General features: G+C 41.4%; 1 protein-coding gene across 5 annotated transcripts in view; it reads left to right on the forward strand.

The window, feature by feature from the left end:
* Positions 1-19,858, forward strand: part of PLCB1 (phospholipase C beta 1) — a 752,222-nt gene that overhangs the window by 634,644 nt on the left and 97,720 nt on the right. For all 5 annotated transcript variants that reach the window (XM_016937425.4, XM_016937426.4, XM_063803337.1 and 2 more), the window contains one exon: positions 7,039-7,219. In XM_016937425.4, coding sequence (XP_016792914.1) covers positions 7,039-7,219 — 181 coding nt within the window. The remainder of the gene's footprint in view (positions 1-7,038; positions 7,220-19,858) is intronic.

Consider the following 19,858-nt stretch of genomic DNA (forward strand, 5'->3'; position numbering starts at 1 on the left):
ATGCAGACGCTGCCTCTAAACTCCAACAAAGACCTGCTTCCAAATGTGAGGATGCCTTGTGGATTTCAGAGTGTCACCCGCTCTCAGAACCCCACATGTGGACTGCGCATCATAGCTTATCATGGGACTTTGTGGACACAGGGTCTGGCGGACCACAGGGGGCTTCCTCTCTTGAACCCTGTCGAGGGCTGTTCCCAGTTCTGGAATAGCATTTCATTGAGTGTCAACAAAGTACTGGGCATATGTGTCATATCAGTTTCCTAGGATTGCTGTAAAAAGTACAGCAAACTGGATGGCTTAAAACAATAAAAATGTATGTTCTCACAGTTTTGGAGGCTAGGAATTCAAAATCAAGGTGTTGGCTGGGCGCAATGGCTCACTCCTGTAATCCCAGCACTTTGGGAGGCTAAGGTGGGAGGATCACTTGAGACCAGCCTGGGCAACATGGTGAAACCCCCATCTCTACTAAAAGTACGAAAATTAGCCAGGCATGGTGGCACACACCTGTAATCCCAGCTACTTGGGAGGCTGAGGTAGGAGGATTGCTTGAACCAGGAGATGGAGGTTGCAGTGAGCCGAGATGGTGCCACTGCACTCCAGCCTGGGCAACAGAGAACGACTCTGTCTCAAGACAAAACAAAACAAAACAAAAAAACAAAATCAAGGTGTTAGTGGACTATGCACTCTCTGAAAAGTCTAGGGGAAGAAACTTTTTTTTTTGTTTCTTCTAACTTCTGGTGGTTGCTGGCAATCTTTGGCATTCCTTGGCTGACAGACATATCACTCCAGTCTCTACCTCCATTATCACATGAATTCTCCCTGCGTAGGTGTGTCTTGGTCCAAATTTCCCTCTTCTAATGACAGACACCAGGCATTAGATTCAGGTCCACCCTAATCCACCATGACCTCATTCTATTACATTTGCAACAACCTCTTTCCAAATTAGATCACAGGCTGAGGTTCTGGGCAGAACCTGAAGTTTACCGGGATGTTATTTAACCCAGTATATGTGCTAATCACTTCTATGTACTATTCCATATATTTCCCACAGCAGCACTGTGAAGTAAGTACAGGCATCACCCACATTGGATAAGAGAGGACCTAAAACTCATTGAGGCCAAGTAACCTGGCCAGGGGCACATGCAACACACAAGGCCATAGTGACAGTGAGGTCATGGCGTGGTGCCCCCTGAGATACTACTTGTGTCCGATGACATAGCAGATCTGGAATCTGCATCTCTGTAGACCTGTGACTGCTTCTGGTCCGTATACTTATAATCTTCTATCTCTACACAACAAAACAAACAGATGCGTGAAATAAATATGCCCAAATAAATTCCCTCATTAACTATCCCTAATGTTAGGAGATTTCTCTTCTAAATTTAGATTCCTGAAATTTCTTTGAATATCTTTTGCAGGTATATAGTATGAACTTCTTGACAATAAATAATGTTTTGCAACATGAAGTTGTCTAATCAACAGCATTAATTTTTACATAAAAATCTTTTCTTCAAAGTTGAATAATTAGGGAAATGGAAATAAATGCAGTGAATTTAAATTTTGTTGATATCTTTTGAGGTCACAGACAGTTCTTGTCTTCCTCAGGGCTTATTTAGCTGTCAAGAATATTTTTAATTTCAGATATTTAGTGAGCATTAACAGAGCGTTGTGTAAGACATTGCTCTTAAGTATCTTTAAACATCAACTCATAACATTTTTAAAATAAAAATTAACATTTTATTTTTAAAATAAAATGTTATTTGTGGTTTTAAAAAAAAGTGTATCATTTAGAAGACTTATAACTTTCAAAAGCAAAAGTATCCCTTAGTTCTATTTCTATATATATATAGCATTTTAATGAATTGTAGCATCAAGAGAAGTGAAAAAAAGCCTTTTAAGTTTAAATTATTGCTCCACTTAATTTTCTATACTATAGTATATAAATTACTCTTATCAGATAGCCTATTTTTCATATGTTGGCTAACCAATGGACAACGTATTGCCAAAGATAATCCAACGACCTTCACAGCTCTAGGAAATCTTATGTAGAATTGGTTGTACATTTACTGAAAACTTTTTTGGAATCATTGTCATCAGCTGTCTCAGTAAAGATTATCTCAAAAGCTTGACTGATAATAATTGCCACTGAGAAATAAAATTTCATTCTTTAACTGAAAACTTTATTAATTACCCTGAAACTATGTAAGTATGTAAGTGACCTGTCAATGAGCAAAGTATAAGACGTATTACATCCTTCCTTTACTGAATAATCTTCTTTTGATGCCAAGTCATAGAGATAAGATGCATTTTTTAGATTTATATTGTGACATATGATTTGACACATGCTTAAATTGAAAGCACTATCAAAACCTAATACTTGGGCTTTAAAAAGTAATAAAATCATCTTTTTTGTTGTTTGTTTGTTTTTGAGACGGAGTCTCACTCTGTCATCCAGGCTGGAGTGCAGTGGTGCTATCTCGGCTCACTGCAAGCTCCGCCTCCCAGGTTCATGCCATTCTCCTGCCTCAGCCTCCTGAGTAGCTGGGACTACAGGCGCCCGCCACCACGCCCAGCTAATTTTTTGTATTTTTAGTAGAGATGGGGTTTCACTGTGTTAGCCAGGATGGCCTCGATCTCCTGACCTCGTGATCCGCCCACCTCGGCCTCCCAAAGTGCTGGGATTACAGGCGTGAGCCACCACGCCCAGCCAAAGTCATCATTTCTTAAGCCTGGAGCATCCTTAAAGGCCATCTAGGTGATATTTGTCACTTTTTCAAGGAGGAAGCTGAAAGCTAAAGGTATTACCATTTACCTGTAGTTACACAGCCAGTTCAAGCAAAGCTTGGCCTAAAACTTCTCCTGAATTTCTGCTTTAGTCGTGTGTACTATGAACCCCGAAAATCTGAGACAGTTAATTTAGCAAGTTTATTTAGTAAGTTCATTTTTCCAAGGTTCAGGACGTGCGCCTGTGACAGCCTCAGGAGGTCCAGATGACATGTGCCCAAGGTGTTCAGAGCAGTTTGTTTTTATACATTCTAGGGAGACATGAGACATCACTCAACCTATGCAAGATGAACACTGGTTCTATCTGGAAAGGCGGGACAACTCGAAGCAAAGGCAGGAAGATGGGAAGCCGGGAGGGGGTTTCCAGGTCATAGGTAGATAAGAGACAAATGGTTGCATTCTTCTGAGTTTCTGATTAGCCTCTTGGAAGGAGACAATCAGATATGCATTTACCTCAGTGAGCAGAGGCATGACTTTGAATAGAATGGGAGGCAGGTTGGCCCTAAACCATTCCCATCTTGACTTTTCCCTTTAGCTTAGTGATTTGGGGCCCCAAGATTTATTTTCCTTTCACTGTACATATTTGTTTATTAATTTTTGTATTTACTTGTAAGTCATATCCTGCAAACTTCCAGTAGAATATTGAAGGTAACATCATAGAAGATTTGTATGTAAAAATCCCATGAAAATAGAAAGAGAAACAACACACATGCATAGACTAAGCTTTGGACAAATTATCTAGACCTGCTGCCCAATACAGGAGCCACTAGCTACCTACCAGTGGCTCTTGAGTCCTTGAAATATTGCTCGTGAGATGTGTTATAACTATAAAATACATACCAGATATCTAAGACTTCACTTTTTTAAAAAAGAATGTAAAATAGCTACAACATATCTGTTGATTTTATTTTAATTACATGTTGAAATGATATTTTGGATATATTAAGTTAAATAAAATATATTATTAAAATTAATTTCACTCATTTATTTTTACTTTTTAAAGTGACTACTAATAGTTTGAAATTACATATGTGAAGGGAATCACATATGTGGTTCTCATACTGTTTCTACCGGACAGCACTAGTCATTTAATGTCATCTCTGTCCTTGAACACTGAATTCAGCTCTTAGCTTCTGAGAAAAGGAGTATGGGTTTGATAATTCTCCTCATCTGATTAAAGGAAACTTGCTGACTCTTCCAAGAGAGACAAGCGTTTTCCTAGTATTTAATTGCCAGAGATTTAATTTCCTGGATCTTATACAAGCAGCAGAGGGGATAATGCCTTCAACTTTGTTTTTATAGAAGATGCAGAGATGTTGTTCACTTGTTTTTTTCTTGTATTGTCCTTTAAAACAAAACAAAACCAAAAAATCCCTTAGTACATAGTATCTAAAGATACGTCATGAGGAGCTTTTCTTCAAGTGGCAAAGCCAGTGGGTCTGATTATGTCTACCTGTCTTCCATCTCTCTTGATATGCAATAAAATCCTGAAAACACCTCAGATAAATGAATGGATGGGCATTATGTACATTGAATTTGTTTCCTTCCTTCCGTCCTTCCTTCCTTCCTTCCTTCCTTCCTTCCTTCCTTCCTTCCTTCCTTCCTTCCTCCCTTTTGACAGGGTCTTGCTCTTTTGCTCAGGCTGGAGTGCAGTGGCATGATCACAGCTCACTGCAGTCTCGACCTCCTGGGCTCAATCAATCCTCCTGCCACAGACTCCCGGGTAGCTGGAACTAGTCGCGTGCCACTAGGCCCAGCTAATTTTTTTTTTTTTTTTTTTTTTTAGAGGTGGGGTCTCACTACCCAGGCTGACTTTGAACTTCTGGGTTCAAGTGATCTGCCCACCTCGGCCCCCAAAAGTGCTGGAATTACAGGCATGAGCCACCAGCACACCAGGCCTGTTCCTAACACTCTGTCTTTCCCTGTTTCCTACAGATGATAATATAGAGTACAAAATTGGAATGAATCACACCAATTTCTTTAATATTCATCATCTCAAGTGAGCTTTCTACATAATGTGAAGAACAGGTTACTCAAAAATAGTTTTGGTCCAGACATGGCATGCAGTCATGCTGTGTTGCTCTTAAGAGCACAGGTGTTGCCCTTCTGCCCCTGTAATTTTTGACCTTGGGCAAGTTGCACTACTGCACCTCCATGCTGTGTCCTTGGCCAATTATCTCACAGAGCCGTGGTTTCCTCAAATGTAAGCTGGTGATGGGTATACCGACTTACTCAGATACGAGTGTGCCCGGCATATGGGGTGATGGTCGGCAATGAGAGCTACCTCTGCTGGAGTGGTTGGAACTGATTGAAGAAATGCCTTTATGCCCTGGCTACAATGATTTCCTGCTATATAAGATCATTCAGGCCGGGCGCGGTGGCTCATGCCTGTAATCCCAGCACTTTGGGAGGCCGAGGTGGGCGGATCACCTGAGGTTGGGAGTTTGAGACCAGCCTGACCAACATGGAGAAACCCTGTCTCTACTAAAAATAAAAAAATTAGCCAGGCATGGTGGTGCATGCCTGTAATCCCAGCTACGGAGGCTGAGGTAGGAGAATCGCTTGAACCTGGAAGGCGGAAGTTGCGGTGAGCTAAGATAGTGCCATTGCACTCTAGCCTGGGCTACAAGAGCAAAACTCCATCTCAAAAAAAGAAAGAAAAGAAAAGAAAAAAGATAATTCAATGTTAACTATGTCATGCCAAGAGGAAAGTTTCCCTCAACACTGCAGTGAGGAGCCTTATAGAATGTCCGTCCTCATTTGGCATTGCACATAAAAATGCAAAAAGAAACTTGAGAAAATTCTGCATCCCTTATTTGACAAAATCTGATTCTAACACCAGCTTCAACCAACTCCCTTCCCCATGTGATGCCACTGATGCTGGCCCAATTCAAAGAAAAAGCAACTAGAATTACTGACAGCTGATTCTAAGAAACTTAACCTGGCCTATCGGACCACAAGTGAAAAATATGGAGGCAGAGTCTGATGTGTTGAATATCTTAGGTAGTCTTTCGGGAAGGGATTCCATATAAATGAAAAGAGCATACCTACTCTTTGTACCCTGTTCCCAATACTCTGTCTTTCTTTCCATTGTTTCCTACAGGTGATAATACAGAGTACAAAATTGGAAGGAATCACACCATAAGTTAATGATAATTGCTTTAATTTATTTTGACATTCACCCTAACCTTCTAAATATTTGTGTAATTCTCTAAGAACAATGCAGAGAAAGTCATACTGCTAAGAGGAAGCATTCGAAATATTTTAGAATGAACTAACGCATCTCTTTCCCCTTGTAAGCTTTGTGTGGAAAGTGCCATTTGGGTAAAGATATCAGTGAAGTTGGTGAAGCCTCCAAAGAGCCTTATTTTCATTGTGTGTCTTTGCTGTTAAAAATCTTGTTAAGAGGCCGGGCACGGTGGCTCACGTCTGTAATCCCAGCACTCTGGGAGGCTGAGACGGGCAGATCACTTGAGGTCAAGAGTTTGAGACCATGCTAGCCAACATGGTGAAACCTCATCTCTACCAAAAATACAAAAATTAGCCAGGTATGGTGGCATATGCTTGTAGTTCCAGCTACTCAGGAGGCTGAGGCAGGAGAATCACTCAAACGTGGGAGGTGGAGGTTGCAGTGAGCTGAGATCATGCCACTGCACTCCAGCTTGGGCAACAGAGCAAGACTCTGTCTCAACAACAACAATAAAATTGTTAAGAAACAGAACTCAGATGTCAGCCAGGAGGGTTATCTGCACACGGCATCTACACGTGCTCTCTGTTTATAATCATCACCCCTGATGCTAAACAAGGCACATCTTTAGCTTCCTCTAACAAAGTCTACTCAATGCAGCGTCCTCTGAAGTTTTCATACGAGAAAGGTAACTGGGAATGCCATTACACTTGTCACATTTTAAAATAACAAAAAAGATTAAAACCTGAAAATTTTTTATTAGACACTGTTTTTCCCAAAGGGAGATTATTATTCTCACCACTGCCATGCCTAGGGCCCCCAGCCTCTTTGCTTTTCTTTCTGCCCCTGCCTCTTTCTAGAGCACCATGAATTCCATTCAGTCTCTGGGATTGGAGACACTCTGTTGCTAAGCTTGTCCTTGGGGTCTCACCCTCTACCCCAAGTGGCTTATGAAAATATGTATTTCCAAACAGAGAACTTTCTCTGGGAGGAATTCTGGTGAATAACCTTCCCTCCACCTTGTTATGGCCTGTCTGTTTTGTGAGTCAAACTCTGTGTCTTTGCAGATCGGAACCCAGCAGCCCTGATCATGGTTCATCAACGATTGAGCAAGACCTCGCTGCCCTGGATGCTGAAATGACCCAAAAGTTAATAGACTTGAAGGACAAACAACAGCAGCAGCTGCTTAATCTTCGGCAAGAACAGTATTATAGTGAAAAATACCAGAAGCGAGAACATATTAAACTGGTGAGCCTGAGAAACATGATTTATGTTTGTGCAACTGGAACTCCCTTATAGGAAACTTTGGATACTTTTGGATAACTGAAAGGAGACAAGGGTGGGTGTGACTGGCACCAACTTGAGAGATTGTTTAGGTGACACAGTGTCCATCACAGTATTGTTTTTATAAGCCCCACTGTCTTAGCATCTTTACCAAGCTTCTCTGTCTTCTGCCAATAAGGCTGTATTTTATCATTTTTATTTTCACTAACTTATGTTGAGTTTATAATTGCTTTTGGGAATCTTTGAAATCTCATAAGCAAATAGAAAACACTTATCTTTGTTTAAGAAATTAAGAACATGTTGCAAACAAATTTTCCCTTTTTTTTTTTTTTTGGTAGCACTGGGCTTTGTAAGAATTTTTTTAAAATTATACAGTCCACTGTCCTATATTTAGAAAAGTCAGTGCCTAAATGGCCAACATGGAATGTTGGCTACCCAATTCATAAGGCTCCCTATGAAAGGAAATGCCATCCTCACCATTAATAATCAGTTTTATTTTCCAAAATGTTTTCTCACGAATTGAGACATTCTCTCCATTTTTGTTGATTCCTTGATACATAGTAGGGACACAATAAATATTTGTGACAGATAGATTAGATAAATTTAGCAATAAAATATCCTTGAAAACAAGCTTATGCCAAAACCAAAGAAATAAGTAAGCTTGATAGAAATTAAGGTAGTGTATCCAGAAGAAATGGGTTTTAAGAGATATTTGTATAAACTGTCTATTTCTTTGCTGAGGGTCTGTGCATATAAGAGAATTCTGAGCAGCTTCAGCTTGTAAGGTTGGAAGCCTATAGATGATTTAGCCATCACTGTATAATAGGTGATTCAGTGTAATTCTGTTGTTCTAGTACAACAGTCCCCAGTGACTGTATGCAATGAGTAGATCAAAATCACATGAATTGCTTATTGAAAATCAAATTCTAACTAGGCCCGTTATTCTCAACTTGAGCATGAATCAGAATCACCTGGAGAGCTTGTTAGAAGAGATTTTTAGGGTCTACCTTAAATTTTCAACAGATCTCTCGTAGGGCTGATGTTTTCATATTTCTGATCCCAGGACCAGACTTCAAGAACTGCTGCCCAATACCTAAATGTGAGGCTCAGGATTTACTTTTTAACAAGCCCCACATGATTTCGAGGGGTTGCCTTATTTGTGAACTACTGAAATAAGACCAAAGCAGTGAAAGAATGGCTGGGCAGGGGTTGGATCAGGCATAGGGAGGGATTGCCTTGACAGACCCGAGCAAGTCAAAGTAAATTTTAACAGGCAATAATGGCTTTGAGATCCGGCTATAACCACTGCCTTCTGACTTTCTCCAGCAACTCATCCCCAGTAGTCCAGAACATAATAAAAATTAAAATAGTGGCCGCATATATTAAACATTCACCATGGGGCTATATTCTGTGCTGACTCATTTACAGGAAACAGCCTATTTAATTCTCACAATAACCATTAGAGTTTGGTACTATTGTCAGCCCCATTTTGCAGATAAAAAAATGTATATAGCAAAATTTAGTGACTTTTCCAAGGATCCACAACTAGAAGGTGGTACAGTTGGGATTTGAACCTTGGTCCTCGGGTTCTAGAGCCCCTGGTTTATAACCATTGTGTAGATGCCTCTGCTAATTCAGGTTTCAAGCCAATGTCATCATAATGAAGGGAGTTGCTCTGATGTCCTGCTCACACAGAGAGCACACAGCAAACTTCTTCATTATGATACCTGGAATGCCATGCCTGTCTCTCTTTAAACAGCTTTATTTCCCAATCATACAATTCACTCATTTTAAAGTGTGCAGTTCAATGGTTTTTGTATATTCATAGATACGTACAACCACCACTAGAATCAATTTTAGAGCATTTTCGTCACCTTAAAAAGAAATCCTAATAAATTAGGCATTCAGCCATTCATTCATTCCTTGAAACAAATGCTTATTAGACACCTGCTTGTTAAATATTTTTAAACAGTATTAAATAAAAATAACAATCCTAGGCTTTATGGAGCTTATATTGTAGAAGGATGAGTCAGACCATAAACAAAATAAGTTGGTAAAACATGTAGTATGTTAGGTAGTAATAAGGGCTTAGGAGAAAAACAATAACAGAAATGGGGGAATAAGGAGGGGCAGTTTGGGGAAGGATGATGAGGATGCTTGGCGATTTTAAATAGAGTAGGCACGGAAAGGTTTACGCAGAAGGCAACATCTGAGTTAAGAGGTGAAGAACTGACAACAGCCAACACAGGGAGGAGGATTCCTCCAGGCAGAAGGATTGGCATGCAAAGACTCTGGGCTGGAAATGGGCCTGAGTGTTGGGGGAACAGCACAGCGGCTCTGCCTGAAGAGGATTATAGGGCATCAGGTCAGAGAGATGGGACTGTTGAGGTGGGAGACAGATCTTTTGGGGTCTTTAGGCCTCTGTGTTTTCACTAGGAGTGAGGTGGGAACTGTTGGAAGCTTTTGAGCAGAGGACTGATGTGATCTGAAGAAACTTCCACAAGGACCACTCCGGGGCTGTGCTTCCCAGTACGTTACGGGAAGTGGTCTCAAGTTCAGGAAGAAGCCGTCCCAAAGTTCAGGCCAACAGCAGCCCAAGGGGTTAAGGACTCCTGGGGTCTCCAGCAGATGACTCAAGTTTACTAACAGGGTGAATGTTGCTTAGAAGTCTGGACATCCCAGCTGGGTGCGGTAGCTCACACCTGTGATCCCAGTACTTTGGGATTCCGAGGCAGGTGGATCACCTGAGTTCAGGAGTTCAAGACCAGCCTGGGAAACATAGTGAAACCCTGTCTCTACTAAAAATACAAAAATTAGCCAGGCATGATGGTGGGTGCCTGTAATCCCAGCTACTCTGGAGGCTGAGGTATGAGAATCGCTTGAACCCAGGAGGTGGAGGTTGCAGTGAGCCGAGATCATGCCATTACACTTCAGCCTGGGCGACAGAGCAAGACTCCATCTCAAAAAAAAAAAAAAGAAGTCTGGACACCCCAATATTAGTCCATTTCCATGCTTCTAATAAAACATACCTAAGACTGGGCAATATGAAGGAGGTTTAACTGGACTTAAACTTCACCGTGACTGGGGAAGCCTCACAGTCATGGCAGAAGACAAGTCATGTCTTACATGGATGGCAGCAGGCAAAGAAAGAGTGCTTGTGCAGGGACATTTCTCTTTTTAAAACTGTCAGGTCTCCTGAGACTCACTATCATGAGAACAGCATGGGAAAGACTTGCCCCCATGATTCATTACCTCCCACCAAGTCCCACCCACAACTTGTGGGAATTCAAGATGAGATTTGGGTGGCACACAGCCAAACCATATCACCGACTATAATCATCTGGAGTTTCCCCAGGGCCCCAACCCTTGGGCAAGACCATTCCCCAAGGAAAGACACATGGCAATTCAGAAGAGAGGTGGCAGAGTGAGAGGGAAGCCTAATACTCACGGGAGATTCCTGAAAGAGGAATTCAGAGTACAGAGGAAAACAGAAGCCAAAACATCCCAAGAAGGCCTCTTGGGGAGATTTGAGCTGCAGAAATAGGGGCCGAAGTCACAAGAAAGTCATGCAAAACCTAAACATCCCAGGAACAATGCCTGAGCATGAGGCACCATATGGAATCCCACTGATGAGGGTGTGGAAAGCAGCTCAGGAGCTTTTCTCCTGGAGGAGAAGGTTAGTTGGGAATTGGGGAAAACCAGCTGAGCTTGTAGGTGGGAAAATTGCACTTGAGGAGCTAGGGAGGTGGTAGAAATCCTACTAGAGGTGGCAACTCTACCATATGCCCTTCCACTTCCTTCTCACTAAGAAGGAATGTGAGTACACATTGTAAAAGTTTTGAAGACTGTTCAGAGGGACATAAATACATGCCCAAGTCAGCCTGGCCCTTTCAGGCCAAATGTAAGCCACTCACTCAAAGTGCTCACCCCTGCACCACTGTGATTGTGGATTTGGGTTTCAGATAAAGCCCCAGTGCCTGTTACACACACCTATCCCAGCCTTGTTAGGAAGGCTAAAGCCTGAATATCTTGGAATTAGAATCACACAATGTTTATTTTATGGCCATTTGGGAGCATTTACAATTTTTACTACCTGCCTTTAGCTGCGACGTGTGTGCCAAAGCTTCCTACTGGCTCCATTTGTAAGAATCAGAGATTGTTCTGTCAGGAAATCTTTTGACTGAAAGGCACCCAGAAGTGTTAGTTCTATCTTTGCTGGTGGTTCTAAGTAATGAACAGGCCTCCCAGGCTAAATTAGACAAACCGAAGTGTAATTAAAAAAGAAGTAAGCCCCAGGTTAAAAGAAGTATTTGGGTGATGAGGAAAATTAAGCCGACAGTATTTCATCTCCCAAAATTGCTTTGGGGATTAAATACCAACGTGCTTTGGTTAAGGATTATGCATTTCAAATGCCACATCCACAGTTCGAGAGTTAAGAAAGAAAGCATGGCATCCGTAAACTCCCTGTCAGATGTTTATTGAAAACTTAGTATTTGCACAACATTCTGATAGACACTGGAGATGAAAATGAATAAAACACGATCACCACACACACTCAGGGGATGTGTATAATAAACAGTACTAAGAAATGAAATAATAAAAGCAGGAAAAAATGGATATGAAAGCACAGATATAACTATTTGCCTAACTCTATCAATTGATAAGCACCTAGAGGATATTTTTGATGTAATTGTTCATATCATGATAGGAGATGTAAAATGCACACCAAGCTCTGTAGACTCTACTTTTGTGCAAAAAAAAAAAAAAAAAAAAAAAAAAAAAAAAAAAAAAAGGATCTGTATCCCTAGAGCTCTACATCTAAATAACTCTACAGTCTGGCTACTCAAAGTGTGAAGTGTGGGCCGTGAATCACCTAGGAATGTGTTAGACATGCAGAGTCTCAGGCCCCACTTCAGACCTGCTAAGTCAAAATTTGCATTTTAATAGGGTTCCCAGGTGTCTTGTAATATGGTCAAGTTGAAGAAACAGTTTTAGAGTGTGTATCATTGCCCCAAATGCATTTTAGAGTAAGCCTACAATTTCCGTTATTTGAAATGGGAAATACAGTGAGCTCTTTACAGCTTGTCATCAAGTTGAGTGTATTATCTGCTGGTGACGAAGTCATAGTTCCTGTGGAAATCACCCCTGTGGTTCCCTCCCTACATCCACAGTAGAAGGTACTGGTTGCTTTAGTCGGAAGTGAGTGAAAATAAAGATGGAAGTTCCTCCACCCCATTCACGTGCTTGTGCTCCATGATATCTCTCAATGAACAGCTTGGGGATCTGTAAACCCCAGGTAAGGACTTTTGCTCCAGAGAAGAACTACAGGATCAGGGAATCTGTTCTAATTCATTTATCTGTTTTTCATCAACTGCCACTGGTTAAACCTGTGTTTCGTCTATACCATTAGGGTGAGGTTTTAATTTTAAAAGTGACTTTGGTGAGGCGTGGAAATTCTTAGGGATTTACCTGAGGTCCCCAATCACTCTGGGTATTCAGCTCTACCATCACATTCTACTAAACACCCACAGCCCAGTGAGCAGGGATTTCGTTGTAATGTTCAGGAGTTTTTGCTTCTCAGCCACAGATGTGCTCGACCCACCATTTTGTCTTCTTTCTTCTTCCTCCTTTTTAGCGGCTTTACAAAGAGATTTCCTCATTTCTTTCACAGTCACCATATGTGTTATCCTCTGCAGAGCCTTGCTTTGCTTCACTTTGCTTTGCTTCCTGTCTTTTCTCCCCTTTCCCATATCTCCTACATGTTCTAATCACATCCATTCACCTCTTTCTTTACATCAAACTGAATGGCTCGCGTTCTTCTTACAATCCTCATGTCTGTCCCACCAGCAATCATTTCAGGACCCCAAACCAACGTTAGTACCATCAAACTGAGTTCAGCCCCAGAAAGTTAAAAAGTTATGTTTCAGACTGCACGCTCTGGGCAGATACAGATCAGCTATGAATGGACGAGCCCACCAGGACAAGCAATCAGGTGTTGAGTGGGGGGTCTAGGGTCATATGTCCTCATTTCAGGCCACTGCTCCTCCACCAAGTCACTGCATGACCACCTGAATGTCAATTTTCTCACCTGTTCAATGGAGATAAAAATATCTCTTACCTCATGAAACTGTAAGGAGGAACAACAAGATAATGCACCTAAAATATTGTTTTTAATGAAAGCCTTTTTCTGTACAATACCTGAATTGACTAGGAAATCTATATACATTTCAAATATAAACAAGTATTACAGTTTTTTATATCTTGCTACAGCTTGAGGGAACTCATTGTCTCTCCTTGAATGATTTCTACCAGCACTATGTGCTCTCCCAGCTATCTGGGAGCCACACTTGAATGTTCTCCTTTCTGTGGTTGCCTAGGTGAAGTATATGTGCCAGGAGTAATTGCAGTGTCAGGAAGTATCCCTACTGTCAGTTGTGGTAGTGTCATCTGTCTTCCTCCAATATTTGGACTTTACATAGGGTCATTTTTTTTTGAAAAATAATTTAGCTTTCCCAAAAAATGTTGCATTTTTCTACTAAACAAGAAATGACAAATAAGCAAAAGATGTTAGTAGTGAAATAAGAAATAAAATAATTGTTGACATTTTTGTCAATTTTCCTGATTATTACCCCAATGGGATTCACACACACACACACACACACACACACACACACACACAAAGATCCAAATCCATATAGTTTTCAATTTGCTTCTTTTACTTAGCATTATGTCATGGTGATTTTTCATGTCATGCTTTTTAACGCTTTTTCATGGCTTCGTATTACTTTATTGCATGAATGTAGCTTAATTTATTTATCTAGTTCCCTACTCGAGGTGGTGTATTAGTCCGTTTTCACACGGCTGATAAAGACATAGCCAAGACTGGGCAATTTATACCCAAACTGTGAGGCTTAATTGAACTCATAGTTTCACATGGCTGGGGAGGCCTCATAATCATGGCAGAAAGCAAGGAGGAGCAAGTCACGTCTGATGTGAATGGCGGCAGGCAAAGAGAACTTGTGCAGGGAAACTCCCCAATATAATACTATTAGATCTTGTGAGACTTATTCGCTATCACAAGAACAGCACAGGAAAGACCCACCCCCATAATTCAATCATCTCCCACCAGGTCCCTCCCACAACACATGGGAATTATGGGAGCTACAAGATGAGATTTGGGTGGGGACACAGAGCCAAACCATGTCAGGTGGCAACTCCACATTGAATAGAAGCCTTGGTCAGACCTTCACATTCATTTTTTCTTTGCTCAGCAAGGAAAAAAAAATGTCAAAGATTATTATAACATTGAGACTCAAATAAGCAGCTATTTTTAATATAAGTTCTATTTAGCTATGGAAATTTTAAAAATAAGAATTTTATAGGTGTGAAAGAATATCTCATAGAATGATCAAGATGCTTGACTTTTTTGTCCAAGACTTTCTCCTTCTGAAAAGAGAAGGGAGCTAGTAGAGATTATAGCTCTGGGTAGACAGGGCCCTCTCTGTCTGCTCACAGAGAAAGGTTGGACCGTCAATACTAGCATAGTACTGGCACATAGCAGGTAAATATTCTTTGAATGAATGGTCAGGTCACACTCCCATATAAACATCTTCCTTGTTTTTGTTTTTTTAGAGACCAAGTCTAGCTTTGTTGCCCAGGCTGGAGGGCAGTGGTACAAACTTGGTGCACTGCAGCCTCCATCTCCTGGGCTTTAGTGGTCCTCCTACCTCAGCCTCCCAAGTAGCTGGGACTACAGGCACGCACCACCATGCCCAGCTAATTTTCTCTATTTTTTAAGAGACAGGTCTCACTGTGTTGCCCAGGTTGGTCTCAAACTCCTGGCTTTGAGTGATCCTCCTGCCTCTACCTTGTTTTCAAATTGTTGGTGATGTGCTTGCTGTGTAGATCGTTACTTAGTTCAGATGTTTTGTAAATTAATTTCTTGTAGAAGAAAAACAATGCATAGTGAAAATCCAGAGTAAATGCTTTGACTAAAAGGAAAGAAAGAGGCATCTTCTTTAGACATTAGTGGAAGGGAAAGGAAGATGTGTTGAGCCCGAAATATGAATATTCTAGACTTGGCTTTTTGCCTATGTTCCAAGATTATCCTTCTTAGAAGAGACTCCAAACATACAAATTTCTGTCCACATATTTTTTATCCCTTTTGAGTTAGAGTCAAGGAATTATTCTCCTCCATGGAAACCATTTTCTTGCCCTCAGATGACTAAACCAAGTGAAATTTAGCAGAGTTGAGAACAAGCGTGAAGTTTTATTCCCCAGGGCCTTTCTGTTAACTCCTTAAAAGGTTTGGAACATTGAGCTGGGAGAGTTATCATGAATGGCAAACAAACCAGCAAAGTAATTGAGATGTGTCTGTTCCTTTAGGACAGAAAAAAAAATCATACCAAAAGTGAAAATTAAATGTTGTTTACTACCATTCAGTTTACCACATACCTTCTTAATTTATTTCCTAGGAAGTCCAAGTGAATTTTTGCTTCTTCTCTACCTTTAATAGTTTACTTTCAGAGTTTTGTGACTAATAAATGATCAAATGGCTCTTTGAACAGAGCCAGCCTGCTGATAAATACACCAAAAGTTAGTATACCTTGCCTTTATGTTAGTCACAAAGCACTTCAATTATTATATGAAAAATCACTCTTCTGGGTACTATTTTCACATCTTATGCAGTAAGAACTTTGAGCCCAAAACACAGAAGTTTATCTTGTTTAGAGATTAAGCAGAGTTGTTTTATTTCTGTTTTTGTTTGTTTTTATTTTGTCCTTATTCTTTTGATTGCAAGCCACAGAATTCCATGCTGGACTAACTTAGGCCAGAAGGGTATATACTAGAAAAGTACAAAGGGTATATCACATAAGAAAGGGGGCTGTCCAAACTCTGCCCCTGCTTTTCTCTGCATATTAGTGTTATTCTTTTCCAAAGTAGCAGACAGGCTTCCCCTTGATTGAAAATACAGGCACTGATCCCTTCTGAGTTTTATTTCTCCATTGACATGTAGGAAAAATCTTGGGACAAACCTTGTTTGGGTCCCATGATGACCAAGTCTGCAACCAGAAGTCAGAGTATGACTGACCCAACTTGGATTAATGCCTCCCCTGGACCAATTACCTTGGCCAAGAGATGGGGGGTAAAATATACAGCAGCTCCCAAGGGAAGCATGTGGGTGAGGCCATTCTCAGAAAGCAGAGGAAGTTCTTCCTGGAGAAGTAGTTAGTATTGGGTAGAGAAAACTACAGGTGTACCCCAAATCCTCTTTGTAGCATAAAAAAGAGATAAATTATTGATGCCCATATAAAATCCCATTGCCAATTTAATGTGAGTTGGGCGGTAGTGGCATACTATTTAATATTAACAAAATCATAATATTAATTATTCTGTCTCCTGGAGCTTTGGTAGACAAAATTTAAATAAAAATAGTAAATGCCGTATGGGCAGAATTTCAGTAAGAGAGAGGGTCTTCTGAAAACTAGCTGAGGTCGGGCTCGGTGGCTCACACCTGTAATCCCAGCACTTTGGGAGACTGAGAAGGGCAGATCACGTGAGGTCAGGAGTTCGAGAGCAGCCTGGGCAACATGGTGAAACCCTGTCTCTACTAAAATTACAGAAATTAGCTGGGTATGGTGGCACATGCCTGGAATCCCAGCTATTCGGGAGGCTGAGGCACTACAATCCCTTGAATCCAGGAAGTGGAGGTTGCAGTGAGCCGAGATTGTACCACTGCACTGCAGCCTGGGCAATAGAGCGACAGGCTGAGATGAGCAGAGGTGGGGCTGTGTAGTAAGGCACTGTGGGGGAGATGAAGGCAAACTGAGCACAGTAGGACGTTTACATATTTTACATATTAAACAGATATCCTTTTAAAACATATACTCCTTGGGATTCTAGGGAAACACCATTTTCATTTAATTGCATGCAAAAGCCTCAGTTTAAAAAATACACCTGGATTTCACATTAAGATGCTTTTTCCGGAAGGAACAAAATTTAGCTTGTTAAACACCAAACCTATATAATTTTAAAAGTATTTCCAATAAGGCAGCCTGTGGCTTGAATGTGAGCTTTCACAGCTATCGCTGAGGTCGGGTCCAGTGTAGTTTTGAAACTTAAAAGATTTCATTCACAATCATTTTTTTCAGTGCCTATTTTGTATAGAGCCTGGGATTCTAAACATTTATTAAGAATGGAAGGCTGAAATGGTGACATACCTTTGTGGGAGCAATAATAAGATATTTACATACAAAAGGTATGTCTGTAAATGATACCCTATAGGAAGAACCAATTAGGGGGCCAACACCCAGAGTTATCTGGGCAGTCAAAGGGGAGAATTACCTAAGGCTGGCTTAGAAAGGGAAGGGGCAGAGAGAAATTGAAATGGTTTCTTCCAGATTGTCTCCATCTTCCACAACCACCAAGACAATGCTTTTCAAACTCTAATGTGCACTCAAATCTCCTGGGAATTTTGTTGAACATGTAGCTTCTGACTTAGTTGATCTGGAGTGGGGCCCGAGAACTTACATTTCTAATGTGCTCCCTGGTGATGCTCTTGCCACTGGTATGTGGACCACACTTTGAGTAGCAAGATCTAGAAAGCCAGGTCGTCAGCTCAGAGTTTCTAGAACAGTGCCTGCTATTTAGTAGGTGCTTAATAAATATCCATTGCATTGTGGCTGAATCAAATAGTTTAGATAAGTGTGTGTTCTGGGACCACAGGAGGTGGAAACTAGTTCTGCAAGGGGTAAAGGGCAAATGCAGGGGGTGTGATGGGAGCCAAGAGGGAGGCAAAAGGATGCGGCAGACAGGGAACTTCTGGGGAGTCTGGAGGGAGTGTGGCACTGACAGTGGTGTGGAGCCTGACACCAAACCAACACAAAAGTCAGAACTGAGTGGGCAGAAGGTCTGTGAGTTCTCCAGCTTAGTCTCAATATTGACTGGAGGCCGATGCTGCTGAGGATAAGGGCAGTAGGTGGAAGGGAAACAGTACATGTGAGCAGATGCTGGCATAATCAAGAAAATATTCTGAAGTCAGGTGAATGATAGAGATGAGAACATGGAAACAGGAATATAATTGTTACTGAATTCAAAAGAGTTGCTGGGAGACTTAGCAGTGGCTTGTAGAATGAGGGAGGGTCCACCAACACAACCTCCCACTTCAAGTCTGGCACAAAGCATCCAAATCACCTCAGGAGATTTTGAGAATATTGATTCCCAGGCCCTACCCCTAGACATTTGGAGTCCATAGGTCCTGGAATCTGTATTTTTAAGAAGTTCCCCCACATGATTCTGATGTTGCAGCCAAGGAAGGTGATCCCTGGATAACTCTCTGTAACTCCTTCACGTGGTTGGAAGAGGAGAAAAGCCCTCTAGGGAAGGGAAGGTGCTAGTGAGGGGACACTTTCAGCTAAATAGAGGCGCTGCAGGAGACCCCAAGGAAATGGCCAGAGTCTTTGCACACTGGAATTTTACATCTAGACAGCTTGATAAATGGCATAACTACAAAGTAATGCCTCATGATTTCTTTAATTGTGATAATCATGATTAGGCAATCCCTTTTGAATGATCAAATAGGCTTTCTGCTGGCCCAAGTCCTAGTTAATATTTGTTCATATTTAATCCACTTCACAGATGAATGCATCAAATTTCATGATAATTTTAAACGAATGTGGATTCCGTATCGTAATTCTCTTGCAAGCCATGGAACCTTATTTGTCTGGGTTTGTACCCATCTCAGCCACTTACCAGCTTTGGGGCCCTGAGCCCAGGACTGGAGCCAGATGTGTCAGCGTGTTCTTATGTAAAACAAAAATAATAACACCAATCGCATAGGGCAATTCTCAGAATTAAATAAATACATGTGAATCTTTTTTGTTTTTTTTTTTTGAGACGGAGTTTTGCTCTTGTTGCCTAGAGTGTGCCCAGAGTTGCTGGAGTGCAGTGGTGCAATCTCGGCTCACTGCAACCTCCACCTCCCGGATTCAAGTGATTCTCCTGCCTCAGCCTCCCAAGTAGCTGGGATTACAGACACCCACCACCAGGCCTGGCTAACTTTTTTGTATTTTTAGTAGAGACAGGGTTTTACCGTGTTGGCCAGGCTAGTCTCAAACTCCTGACCTCAAGCGATCCACCTGCCTCGGCCTCCCAAAGTGCTGGAATTAAAGTGTGAGCCACCGTGCCCAGCCACATGTGAATCTTTTAAAACTATGCCTGACATATAGAAATTATCAGTTAAAGTGTTGTAGGACCCTATCCTTAGTTCAGCTAAAGACGGGTTCCTTGTCACATGGGCCACAAAAAGTTAGGCTTGAAGGCAATTTGAAGAGTGAGGAGGACAGCGTTTTATTGTGTTAAAAGGAAAAGAGAGAAACAGGTTCTCTCCGCAAGGCTGGAGTCCCTGCTAGTGTGCGTCCCACCTTGCAGATTGAATTCCAAGTTCCACCCAGGAAGAGGAGTGGCCAGGCTCCTCCCTGCTGCAAATGGGGTGGATTTCTGTGGCTCCACCTCAGTGTGCATTCCTCCCAGTGAGCAGGCCCGTTGCAGTTTTTCTGGGGACCCCCTTATACTTGGCTGTCTCAAAAGTTTGTGGTATTATGA

Source organism: Pan troglodytes, chromosome 21, assembly GCF_028858775.2.
Source record: "Pan troglodytes isolate AG18354 chromosome 21, NHGRI_mPanTro3-v2.0_pri, whole genome shotgun sequence".
Classification (NCBI taxonomy): domain Eukaryota; kingdom Metazoa; phylum Chordata; class Mammalia; order Primates; family Hominidae; genus Pan; species Pan troglodytes.